The sequence below is a fragment of the Heterodontus francisci genome, chromosome 1, assembly GCF_036365525.1.
Source record: "Heterodontus francisci isolate sHetFra1 chromosome 1, sHetFra1.hap1, whole genome shotgun sequence".
NCBI classification, from domain to species: domain Eukaryota; kingdom Metazoa; phylum Chordata; class Chondrichthyes; order Heterodontiformes; family Heterodontidae; genus Heterodontus; species Heterodontus francisci.
In genome coordinates this window covers 63118810-63132069 of record NC_090371.1, presented here as the reverse complement: position 1 = coordinate 63132069, position 13260 = coordinate 63118810, and the positions used below count along the sequence as shown (strand labels likewise).

Sequence of the window (13260 nt, the reverse complement as noted above, 5' to 3'; positions counted from 1 at the left end):
AGAAGAACAAAAGAGAAGGTCTGTGATAGGGTGGAGGGCAGGAGAAATTAAATGACAAAATATTTCATGGTACAAAACCAAAGGGAGTGGTAATGGGACAAGTAAAGAAACAAAGGATGTATCTGGATGGCATGTAAATGGCAGGATAGCAGCCAAACACAAAGTAAAGGGATTTAGAAAGAAACAAGAGGAGGGGGGAAAAACAAACGAGAAAAAAATGGGGGACGAGGTTATGATCTGAAACTATTGAACTCAATATTGAGTCTGGCAGGCTGTAAAGTGCCGAGTCGAAAGATGAAGTTCTGTTCCTCGAGCTTACGTTGCGCTTCATTGGAACACAGTTGGAGGCCAAGGACAGAAAGGTCACAGTGGGGGCAAGCTGGAGAATTGAAATGATAAGCAACAGGAAGCTCAGGGTCACACTAACGGACTGAAAGGAAGTGTTCTGCAAAGCGATCACCCAGTCTGCGTTTAGTCTCCCCAATATAGAGAAGATGATAATCTCGGTGTAGAGAAAAACAGAGTTAACATTTCAAGTCTGGGACCTTTCATCAGAACTGATGAAAATAGAGCACATGAAATTTGAGATGACCTTGTGACATGGGTTGGTAATTGGTCGGGAGCTAGAAGACATGGTAGCAATAAAAGAAATCTACACTGATTGGGGGAATGTGAAAAGTGATGATTCCAAGGGATCTGTTTTGGGCCTCTGCTTTTAGGTATTAGTTAAGAGTATTAAGGGATTATGGATCAAAATCAGGCACATGGAACTGAGGTACAGATCAGCCATGAACTAATGGGTCTGGGTGTTAAAATTGCTTAGGCCTTGTACAGGACTGTTTATGGGAATTTCCCTCCAACCATGCTTCGAGTTAAAATAGACTTCACTGAATCACATTTAATCAAGCAATGAAAGACCATGTCCAGGAGATTGTCTCATATTTTTTTTTTAGAACATTACAGCGCAGTACAGGCCCTTCGGCCCTCGATGTTGCGCCGACCTGTGAAACCATCTGACCTACACTATTCCATTTTCATCCATATGTCTATCCAATGACCACTTAAATGCCCTTAAAGTTGGCAAGTCTACTACTGTTGCAGGCAGGGCGTTCCACGCCCCTACTACTCTCTGAGTAAAGAAACTACCTCTAACATCTGTCCTATATCTATCACCCCTCAACTTAAAGCTATGTCCCCTCGTGTTTGCCATCACCATCCGAGGAAAAAGACTCTCACTATCCACCCTATCTAACCCTCTGATTATCTTATATGTCTCTATTAAGTCACCTCTCCTCCTCCTTCTCTCCAACGAAAAAAAACCTGAAGTCCCTCAGCCTTTCCTCGTAAGACCTTCCCTCCATACCAGGCAACATCCTAGTAAATCTCCTCTGCACCCTTTCCAAAGCTTCCACATCCTTCCTATAATGCGGTGACCTTGCTTGGCCTTCATTTCAGCTGCAGCATTTTTATTTATGCTTTCATGGGATGTGGGCATAACAGGCAAGGCCAGCAGTTGCCATCCCTAATTGCCCTTGCTATGCCATTTCACAGTCAACCACATTGCTGTAGGTCTGGAGTCACATGTAAGCCAGACCAGGTAAGAACTAGTGTAAGATTCACAGAACTGCAAGTAATACCAAAGACAACATGGGGTTTTGTTATACTTATCTTCAACACATATATACAAACAGTTACTGAATGAGCCACATCTAAACACCAGATTGGCAGATTTTTTTTTTATTTATTCATGGGATGTGGGCGTCGCTGGCTTTCCTAAAGGACATTAGTGAACCAGGTGGGCTTTTACAACAGTCATGGCACCATTACTGAGACTAGCTTTCAATTCCAGATTTTTTATTATTGATTAAATTTAAATTCCACCAGCTACTGTGGTGATGGGATTTGAACCTATGTCCCCAGGGTTTAGGATTGACCAGTTCAGTGACATTACCATTACCCCACTATGTCCTGCAATATGTAGAAATGGTCCAGTGCAAAGCTTTAAAAAGTTCCTGTTGTGGGATGACCTAAAGAAGACCACCTTGAGAGCTGAAAGTGAAGGTCACCGGAGGAAGTGATGTTGCATCACACATGAGCAGGGAATTGTGGGTGTAGCCCGACAGAATGAGATGTGTTTAGATGTGGCTCGTGCAGTAACTGTTTGTATATATGTGTTCAAGATAAAGTATAATAAAAATCCATGTTGTCTTTGGTATTACTTGCAGTTCTGTGAATCTTACAATAGTTCACAAGTAATATTACAGTTCCCCAATGGCATAGTCACCAAGCTGGGATCTTTCTGAAATTCACTTTTAATCTTTTTAATTTTGCAGTTATTCACAAAATTGGCTCTCTGCCAGCATTAATATTTAAGCAGCATTTTCAGGTCAATCACATAGAGTTCCAACTGTTCAAGGAAGCATGCACTGAGATCCATAATCACCTGCCTGAAAGTAACTGGTAGCTCAAAACCTTAGCTATAGTGTGGCAACAACTTTAATGATATTGGCAATTATGCACAAATCAAGTATGACCTCACTTAATTTGTTGTTCTCATTTCAATTAACAGGTTGCTTTTATGGCTTCCATGGCAACACATTTCACAAACCAGAATAGTGGTATTATTTTCAGCAGTGTGGAGACCAATGTTGGGAGCTATTTTGATGTTATGACTGGAAGATTTACTGCACCTATAGCAGGTAAGTAATTAATTAATTAACCATTACAGTTGGTTGACTTGCAAAAAAGTATGCACTTTCACTTTTTCAGGGAAAGGGTAATAGAAATCTGAAATTATCTCCCTCAAAAGGCTGTAGATGCTCGGACAATTGAAGCTTTCAAGTCTGAGATGGATAGATTTTTCTCAGATAATGATATCAAGGGAGATTGATCAAAGGCACAAAAATGGAGTTAAGCTGCAGATCAGCCATAATCTAATTGAATTGTAGAGCAGGATTGAGGGGCTGAATGGCCTACTTCTGTTCCTCATATTCCTTTGCTCCTATTTACAAAAAAGATAGTAAAGTTAAAAACCTGAGAGCAATTAATTCGTAGCTACCAGTTAATGGCTATAAATAATTATATCTATGAACTTTTTGTGTGAATATTAACACTCATCAAAGCAAGGAATGCAAGCACTGTGGAACAGAAAACTGATCATTTTGGGAGACCAGTGAATGCATCAAGCTCTCTCAGGTCAGGCACAGCATGATTAGATACATAATAAAACTCCTGCTATTCTACATCGGCAATATCCTAGAGCTCCTGGGCCGGATTTTCAAATGCAGGTGAGTTGGGACCTGGTGCGACCCGGAGGTTGTCTCAGGAATCCGATGCCTCTGGGGCAGTCCGCAATTTTCAATGTGAGGGCAGGGGGAGGGAACAGGAAAGCTGCTCCGCTCCAATTAAGGGTCCATTAAGCTCATGAAGGAGCTCATTACGGGTCTGAGGGGTGGAGAAGAGGGGGTCGGCAGTGTAATTTTCAATTAGGATTCCCGCGAGCCCAACCAGTCTGGTGCACGATAGTGAACAGCTGTCGGGCTCACAGCGGGCAGAGGGTAAATGTAAGATTAAAAGTTTTGGGTTCACGGGGTTCTTGCACTGGGCCAAGCACAGGACACTTTCACTTTGCTACCTGCTCTCCTTGGCAAGGCAGCGGCAGGCCCCATCCTGGCTCCTGCCTAACTTTGTTGCTTCCTCTCTGCAGGCAGCTGTTCGGTGCCACTAATTGGGCACCGAGCTTGCCTTCTGTCCAATTAGGGCATTTATATTTAAAGATTGTTTTGCATTTGCGATGCAGCTGAGGTGCAGAGTTGGGACCTGGAAATCATCCAGGCATCAGGTTCCCGACCCTGTGTTGAAAATTCATCCCCCAATGTCTGAAGAATTTCTCCAATTGCAGCAAGACACTTGTATAAAATAGCTATAAGTTTATTAGGGAAATGGTAGGGATTCTGGAAAGATGAGGTCAAATCAACTGAAGCGTCATCTTCCACCAAGCATGACTTAGAATCTTGTGCCCACAATGATGGTTTCCCATTTCTCACACCAGCTTTCATGTGGTTTCTTTCTGTGAGGTTTCCACTTTAAGAGATCATGCTCTCAGCAGTGTTTGTAAAACAAGTGTGTGCATTTGCAGTTCTATTCATTATTTTAAAACATTCATCAACAAATAAGTTGGCAAGAAATTTTAATCTCTTATCAATTAATTCCAAATTAAAACACTCGGAAAAGAGATGTCCGGATGACCTTGCTGAAGTTTTCTAGATCCTGAAGCTGATCCAGTTAAATGGTGCACTATGGCAATGTATTCAAATACCAGGGCACACAATTTAAAAAACAAAAACAAGTAAAAACTGGCAATACTCAACAGGTCAAGCAGCATGTCTCTGCAGAAACATGTCAGTCAGTCGACGTTTCAGGTTTAAAACCCTCCATCAGAAGCCTTCCTGTCAACCCTGAGGAAGGGTCTAAGACCTGAAGCTTCAACTGATTGACTTCTATTTCTCCACAGATGCTGAGTATTACCAACAACTTTAGTATTTTGCATTTTTGACTCAATTTAAAAATTAGAGTATGGATTTTAACCCAGCCCGTATGACAAGAATGAGTTAGGGTAGGGGTTAAAATTGTATTTTGGAGCTCGCCACACTAATCCCATATCATTCCCACCCCTCCACAATCTAGCTCATCAGTTTCTGCCTCTGGGTCTGGCACCCAACCCAGGCAAGCAGGGTCCAAATTAAAAGGACAATTTCACGCTCCAATGTCATCTTACCTGCCCTACAGCAGATGCCATGCCCAGTCCTGGGCCCATCAGCAAAACCTGCCAGGATTGGCATCTAACAGCTCCAGAAGCACAACAAAAAGAGGTCTCTCAGATGTAGTTCACTAGATCTAAGAATCATAAGCTGGGAGAGTTTCCAGCTTCCAGGTCACTACCTCTATACTTTTGTTGCCTTACAATCTTTTAGTAAGCTTACTCCACTTACTATGGGTGCCATTTTTTCTTCTTTGTTCTGGTTGGAGGATGAGGAACTTCAGCAGGTTCAGCAACCACGATCACCAGCACCTGTGCCACTCAGTTTGCAACAGGTGAGGGAAGCCTGTCGGAGGACATACCCACCAAACAAGGGTCTACAGACCAGGACTCACCCTCATTGATCTATCTGAGCATTGCAGGACAGGGCTGCACTTCTTCAGCCAGACTGTTACGGACCTTCTGCAAAAGGACCTGCTCTCTGTTGGACCAATGGAGCATGCCATACCAGAGTAACTGCAACCCTGAAATTTTACACCACCAGGTCCTTTCAGTCTGCTACACAGGACATCAACCACACGTCCAAGTCTGCAGGTCACTGGTGATTGATGTCCTCCTTGCCAAGATCAAGAAATATATCATCTTCTTCATTGGCCTTAGCAATCAACATGAGAGCGCTTGTGGCTTTTAGCAGCGGCTGGTTTCCCTCACATAAATGTGATTAAATGTTTACATTTATCCATTAGGGCATTGGAACATGTATCATCAACATTCATCAACAGAAAAGGGTAACACTCCTACCATTCTACAGCTAGTGGCTGATCACAGGAACAGCAGGTCTGTGCAAGGTACCTAGGGAGCTACCACAATGCTTTTATACTCACCATCACCAGCCCTATTTAACACAATGAGGAATGTGTTAAATGGTGGCTGCTAGGGGACAAGGGACACGCCTGCAGATCTGGCTGATGATATTCCTGTGTAACTACTCGATGCCTGAGCAGGGGAACACCAATCTCCTTACAAAGCACACAGTGCCTCGGGTGCAGATACAGTATCACTACCAATGGTGGTCAAGGCCATGATTGTGCTAAATTTCAATGCAACAGGGTCCTTCCCAGCACCCACAGGGACCTCTCAGTAATGAGCCACTTTGTTTCTTTTTTGGACAACTGATATTTTCTTTCCTGCATAGTGAAAAAATTACAAACTGCAGAAATAATAAGTTAGTTGTTTGAAATTTATGTGGAATCTGTCCCAATCTCCTGCCCTAACTTCAGCAGAAGCTGTAGATGCAGCATTAATGGCCATTGTTAGTCTTTTACTCACTTCGCAAAAGTTTTCAATGATCTTCCACCAAAGCAGGAGATGAGAAATTCTCCCTCATAGAGTCATAGAGTTATACAGCACAGAAACAGGCCCTTCGGCCCATCGTGTCTGTGCTGGCCATCAAGCACCTAACTACTCTAATCCCATTTTCCAGCACTTGGCCCGTAGCCTTGTATGCTGTGGCATTTCAAGTGCTCATCTAAATACTTCTTAAATGTTGAGGGTTTCTGTCTCTACCACCCCTTCAGGCAGTGCGTTCCAGATTCCAACCAACTTCTGAGTGAAAGTATTTTTCCTCAAATCCCCTCTAAACCTCCTGCCCCTTACCTTAAATCTATGCCCCCTGGTTATTGACCCCTCTGCTAAGGGAAAAAGTTTATTCCTATCTAACCTATCAATGCCCCTCATAATTTTGTATACCTCAATCATGTCCCCCCTCAGCCTTCTCTGCTCCAGGGAAAACAACCCTAGTCTATCCAGTCTCTCTTCATAGCTGAAATGCTCCAGCCCAGGCAACATCCTGGTGAATCTCCTCTGCACCCTCTCCACTGCAATCACATCCTTCCTATAGTGTGGTGCTCAGAACTGTACACAGTACTCCAGCTGTGGACTAACTAACGGTTTATGCAGCTCCATCATAACCTCCCTGCCCTTACATTCTATGCCTTGGCTAATAAAGGCAAATATCCCATATGCCTTCCTAATTACCTTATCTACCTGTGCTGCTGCCTTCAGTGATCTATGGACAAGTACACCAAGGTCCCTCTGACCCTCTGTACTTCCTAGGGTCCTACCATCCATTGCATATTCCCTTGCTTTGTTAGTCTTCCCAAAATGCATCACCTCATACTTCTCAGGATTAAATTCCATTTGCCACTGCTCCGCCCATCTATATCATCCTGTAACCTAAGGCTTTCCTCCACACTATTAATGACACCACCAATTTTGGTGTCATCTGCGAACTTACTGATCGTACCTCCTATATTCATGTCTAAATCATTAATGTTTACTACTAATAGCAAGGGTCCCAGCACCGATCCCTCTGGTACACCACTGGTCACAGGCATCCACTCGCAAAAACAACCCTCGACCATCACCCTATGCCTCCTGCCACTAAGCCAATTTTGGATCCAATTTGCCAAATTGCCCTGGATCCCATGGGCTCTTACCACCTTAACCAATCTCCCATGCGGGACCTTATCAAAAGCCTTACTGAAGTCGATGTAGACGACATCAACTGCTTTACCCTCATCTACACATCTAGTCACCACCTCAAAAAATTCAATCAAGTTAGTTAGACACGATCTTCCCCTGACAAAGCCATGCTGACGATCCCTGATTAATCCCTGACTCTCCAAGTGGAGATTAATCCTGTCCCTCATAATTTTTTCCAACAGTTTCCCTAACACTGATGTTAGACTCACTGGCCTGCAATTACCTGGTTTATCCCTGCTACCCTTCTTGAATAAAGGTACCACATTTGCTGTCCTCCAATCCTCTGGGACCTCTCCTGTGGCCAGAGAGGATTTGAAAATATGTGTCAGAGCCCCTTCTATCTCCTCCCTTGCCTCACTTAACAGCCTGGGATACATCTCATCTGGGTCTGGGATTTATCTACTTTTAAGCCCGCTAAAACAACTAATACTTCCTTCCTTTCAATGCTAACATATCCAGGTATATCACAATCCCCCTCCCTGATCTCAACACCTACATCGTCCTTCTCTCTAGTGAACACAGATGAAAAGTAATCATTTAAAACCCCCTCACCTATGTCCTCCAGCTCCTCACACAGAACAAAGAACAAAGAAAATTACAGCACAGGAACAGGCCCTTCGGCCCTCCAAGCCTGCGCCGATCCAGATCCTCTATCTAAACATGTCGCCTATTTTCTAAGGGTCTGTATCTCTTTTCTTCCTGCCCATTCATGTATCTGTCTAGATACATCTTAAAAGACGCCATCGTGCCCGCATCTACCACCTCCGCTGGCAACGCGTTCCAGGCACCCACCACCCTCTGCGTAAAGAACTTTCCACGCATATCCCCCCTAAACTTTTCCCCTTTCACTTTGAACTCGTGTCCTCTAGTAATTGAATCCCCCACTCTGGGAAAAAGCCTCTTGCTATCCACCCTGTCTATACCTCTCATGATTTTGTACACCTCAATCAGGTCCCCCCTCAACCTCCGTCTTTCTAATGAAAATAATCCTAATCTACTCAACCTCACTTCATAGCTAGCGCCCTCCATACCAGGCAACATCCTGGTGAACCTCCTCTGCACCCTCTCCAAAGCATCCCCATCCTTTTGGTAATGTGGCGACCAGAACTGCACGCAGTATTCCAAATGTGGCCGAACCAAAGTCCTATACAACTGTAACATGACCTGCCAACTCTTGTACTCAATACCCCGTCCGATGAAGGAAAGCATGCCGTATGCCTTCTTGACCACTCTATTTACCTGCGTTGCCACCTTCAGGGAACAATGGACCTGAACACCCAAATCTCTCTGGACATCAATTTTCCCCAGGATTTTTCCATTTACTGTATAGTTCACTCTTGAATTGGATCTTCCAAAATGCATCACCTCGCATTTTCCCTGATTGAACTCCATCTGCCATTTCTCTGCCCAACTCTCCAATCTATCTATATTCTGCTGTATTCTCTGACAGTCCCCTTCGCTATCTGCTACTCCACCAATCTTAGTGTCGTCTGCAAACTTGCTAATCAGTCCACCTATGCTTTCCTCCAAATCATTAATGTATATCACAAACAACAGTGGTTCCAGCACGGATCCCTGTGGAACACCACTGGTCGCACGTCTCCATTTTGAGAAACTCCCTTCCACTGCTACTCTCTGTTTCCTGTTGCCCAGCCAGTTCTTTATCCATCTAGCTAGTACACCTTGGACCCCATGCGCCTTCACTTTCTCCAGCAGCCTGCCATGGGGAACCTTATCAAACGCCTTACTGAAGTCCATGTATATGACATCTACAGCCCTTCCCTCATCAATCAACTTTGTCACTTCCTCAAAGAATTCTATTAAGTTGGTAAGACATGACCTTCCCTGCACAAAACCATGTTGCCTATCACTGATAAGCCCATTTTCTTCCAAATGGGAATAGATCCTATCCCTCAGTATCTTCTCCAGCAGCTTCCCTACCACTGACGTCAGGCTCACCGGTCTATAATTACCTGGATTATCCCTGCTACCCTTCTTAAACAAGGGGACAACAGTAGCAATTCTCCAGTCCTCCGGGACCTCACCCGTGTTTAAGGATGCTGCAAAGATATCTGTTAAGGCCCCAGCTATTTCCTCTCTCGCTTCCCTCAGTAACCTGGGATAGATCCCATCCGGACCTGGGGACTTGTCCACCTTAATGCCCTTTAGAATACCCAACACTTCCTCCCTCCTTATGCCGACTTGACCTAGAGTAATCAAACATCTGTTCCTAACCTCAACATCCGTCATGTCCCTCTCCTCGGTGAATACCGATGCAAAGTACTCGTTTAGAATCTCACCCATTTTCTCTGACTCCAAGCATAACATTTCTCCTTTGTCCTTTAGTGGGCCAATCCTTTCTCTAGTTACCCTCTTTCTCCTTATATATGAATAAAAGGCTTTGGGATTTTCTTTAACCCTGTTTGCTATAGATATTTCATGACCCCTTTTAGCCCTCTTAATTCCTCATTTCAGATTGCCACTTTGGTCCCTAATGGGCCCTACTCTTTTCCTGGTTATCCTCTTGCCTTTAATATACTTATAAAATGCCTTGGGATTTTCGTTTATCTGCCCGTCAGTGTTTTTTCATGTCCCCTCTTTGCTCTCCTAATTACTTTTTTAAGTACCCCCCCCCCCCACACACACACACACACACACACTTTCTATACTCCTCTAGTGCTTCTGCTGTTTTCAGCACTCTGCATCTGCCATAAGCCTCCTTTTTTCCTGATCCAATCCTCTATATCCATTGACATCCAGGGTTCTCTGGACTTGTTGGTCCTACCCTTCACCTTAACGGGTACATGTTGGCTCTGAACTCTCATTATTTCCTCTTTGAATAACTCCCACTAGTCTGATGTAGACTTTCCTACAAGTAGCTGCTCCCAGTCCACTTTGGCCAGCTCCTGTTTTATTATATTGAAATCGGCCTTCCCCCAATTCGGTAATTTTATTTCCGGTCCCTCTTTGTCCTTTTCCATAACTACCTGAAATCTTATGAAGTTATGGTCATTGTCCCCAAAATGTTCCCCCACTGACACTTCTACCACTTGTTAGGCTTCATTCCCTCGGATTAGGTCCAGTACCGCCTCCATCTCTTGCAGGACTTTCTACGTACTGGCTCAAAAAGCTCTCCTGTATGCACTTTAAGATTTCCGCCCCCTTTAGGCCTTTTGCACTAAGACTATCCCTCTTGATATTGGGGAAGTTGAAATCCCCTACTATTATTACCCTATAATTTTTACACCTCTCAGAGATTTGCCTACATATCTGCTCCTCTATCTCTCCCTGACTATTTGGAGGCCTGTGGTACACTCCCAGCCAAGTGATTGCACCCTTTTTGTTTTTATGTTCTACCTATATGGCCTCATTTGAGGAACCTTCTAAGATATCCCTCCTTACTGCAGTAATTGACTCCTTGATCAACAGTGCAACGCCACCTCCCCTTTTACCCCTTCTCCTAACTCGCCTGTAAATTCTATACCCTGGATTATTGAGCTGCCAGTCCTGCCCCTCCCTCAACCATATGTCTGTGATAGCAATAATATCATAATCCCATGTGCTAATCAATGCCCTCAATTCATCAGTTCCGAAGAAGGGTCACTGACCCGAAACGTTAACTCTGCTTCTCTTTCCACAGATGCTGCCAGACCTGCTGAGTGATTCCAGCATTTCTTGTTTTTGTTTCAGATTTCCAGCATCCACAGTATTTTGCTTTTATCCCTCAATTCATCTGCCTTACTAGTAAGACTCCTTGTATTAAAATAGATGCAATCCAGCCTTGCATTTTTTACTCGTGCCTTAACAGGTCTATATTTGCTCTGCCTTCCAGACTGACTCATTTTCTCTTCTATATTTGAGTGTGCATCACCCCCTACTGTACCTCCAGTCTGTATCCCATCCCCTTGCCAAATTATTTTAAAGCTCCCCCCAACAGCACTAGTAAACCTCTCAGCAAGGATGTTGGTCCCGTTCCGATTCAGATGCAACCCGTCCAACTTGTACAAGTTCCACCTTTGCCAGAAGCAGACCCAGTGATCCAAGAAACTAAAGCCCTCTCTCCTGCACCATCACCTCAGCCACGCATTCATCTACTCTATCCTCCTATTTTCTATACTCACGAGCGCATGGCACCGAGAGTAATCCAGATATTACAACCTTTGAGGTCCTGCTTTTTAATCTGCTACCTAAATTCTTGTTTAGTTTAGTTTTAGTTTTAGAGATACAGCACTTTAACAGGCCCTTTGGCCCACCGAGTCTGTGCCGACCATCAACCACCCATTTATACAAATCCTACACTAATCCCGTATTCCTATCACATCCCCACCTGTCCCTATATATTTCCCTACCACCTACCTATACTAGGGGCAATTTATGATGGCCAATTAACCTATCAAACTGCAAGTCTTTGGCATGTGGGAGGAAACCAGAGCACCCGGAGGAAACCCACGCAGACACAGGGAGAACTTGCTAACTCCGCACAGGCAGTACCCAGATTGCAGGACCTCATCCCTCTTTCTACCTATGTTTTAGAACCAATGTGTACCATGACCTCTGGCTGTTCACCTCCCCCTTCAGAATGTCCTGGATCCGCTCCATGACATCCTTGACCCCAGCACCAGGGAGGCAACATACCATCCTGGAGTCACGTTTGCGTCCACAGAAATGCCTATCTGTACCCCATACAATAGAATCCTCTATCACTATAGCTCTTCCACTCCTTTTCCTCCTCTCCTGTGCAGCTGAGACACCCGTGGTGCCACAGACTTGGCTCTTGCTGCATTCCCCTGAGAAGCTATCTCCCCCAACAGTATTCAAAGTGGAAGATCTGTTAGAAAGGGAGATGGACCCAGGAGACTCCTGCACTACCTGCCTAGTTCTTCTACTCTGCCTGGCAGTCACCCATTCCCTTTCTGTCTGAGCAGTCTTTACCTGCGGTGTGACCACCTCCCTAAACGTGCTATCCACGATAATCTCAGCCTCACGGATGCTCCACAGTGTCTCCAACCGCCACTCCAGATCCGAAACGCGGATTTCGAGTAGCTGCAGCTGGAGACACTTCCTGCACACATGTTCGCTCTGGACACTGGAAGTGCCCCTGACTTCCCACATTGCACAGGAGGAGCACTCCACGTTGCCGAGCTCCCCTGCCATGACTTACCCTTAATTTATCCCCTTACGTTACACAAAAATTAGATTATTTACATCAAGGGAATCAAGGGACCTTGATTCCCTCAAAAAAGCTACCTACTATATTAAAAAAGGCTAGGAATCCTGCGGCGAGTAACTATCCTCCTGACTCCCCAAAGCCTGTCCACCATCTACAAGGCACAAGTCAGGAGTGTGATGGAATACTCTGCACTTGTCTGGATGGGTGCAGCTCCAACAACACTCAAGAAGCTCGACACCATCCAGGACAAAGCAGCCCGCTTGATTGGCACACCATCCACAAACATTCACTCCCTCCACCACCAACGCACAGTGTACCATCTACAAGATGCACTGCAGCAATGCACCAAGGCTGCTTAGACAGCACCTTCCAAATCCACGACCTCTACCAACTAGAAGCACAAGGGCAGCAAATGCATGGGAACACCACCACCTGCAAGTTCCCCTCCAAGTCACACACCATCCTGACTTGGAACTATATCGCCGTTCCTTCTCTGTCGCTGGGTCAAAATCCTGGAACTCCCTTCCTAACAGCACTGTGGGTATACCTACCCCACATGGACTGCAGCGGTTCAAGAAGTCAGCCCACCACCACCTTCTCAAGGGCAATTAGGGATGGGCAATAAATTCTGGCCTGGCCAGCGACGCCTACATCCCATGAATGAATTTTTAAAAATTGTAGGCCTTTCCCTTTAATTTTAGTCACTTACCCAGCTATTTAGAGTTATTCCCAAACAGCAGTTACTCACCAACCAATCACCTTGCAGCTTTCCTGTGACATCACTGCT

General features: G+C 44.8%; 1 protein-coding gene across 1 annotated transcript in view; it reads left to right on the top strand.

The window, feature by feature from the left end:
* LOC137378228 (complement C1q tumor necrosis factor-related protein 3-like) overlaps positions 1-13260 on the top strand; it is a 47040-nt gene that overhangs the window by 14663 nt on the left and 19117 nt on the right. The window contains exon 4 of the mRNA XM_068048483.1: positions 2570-2699. Coding sequence (XP_067904584.1) covers positions 2570-2699 — 130 coding nt within the window. The remainder of the gene's footprint in view (positions 1-2569; positions 2700-13260) is intronic.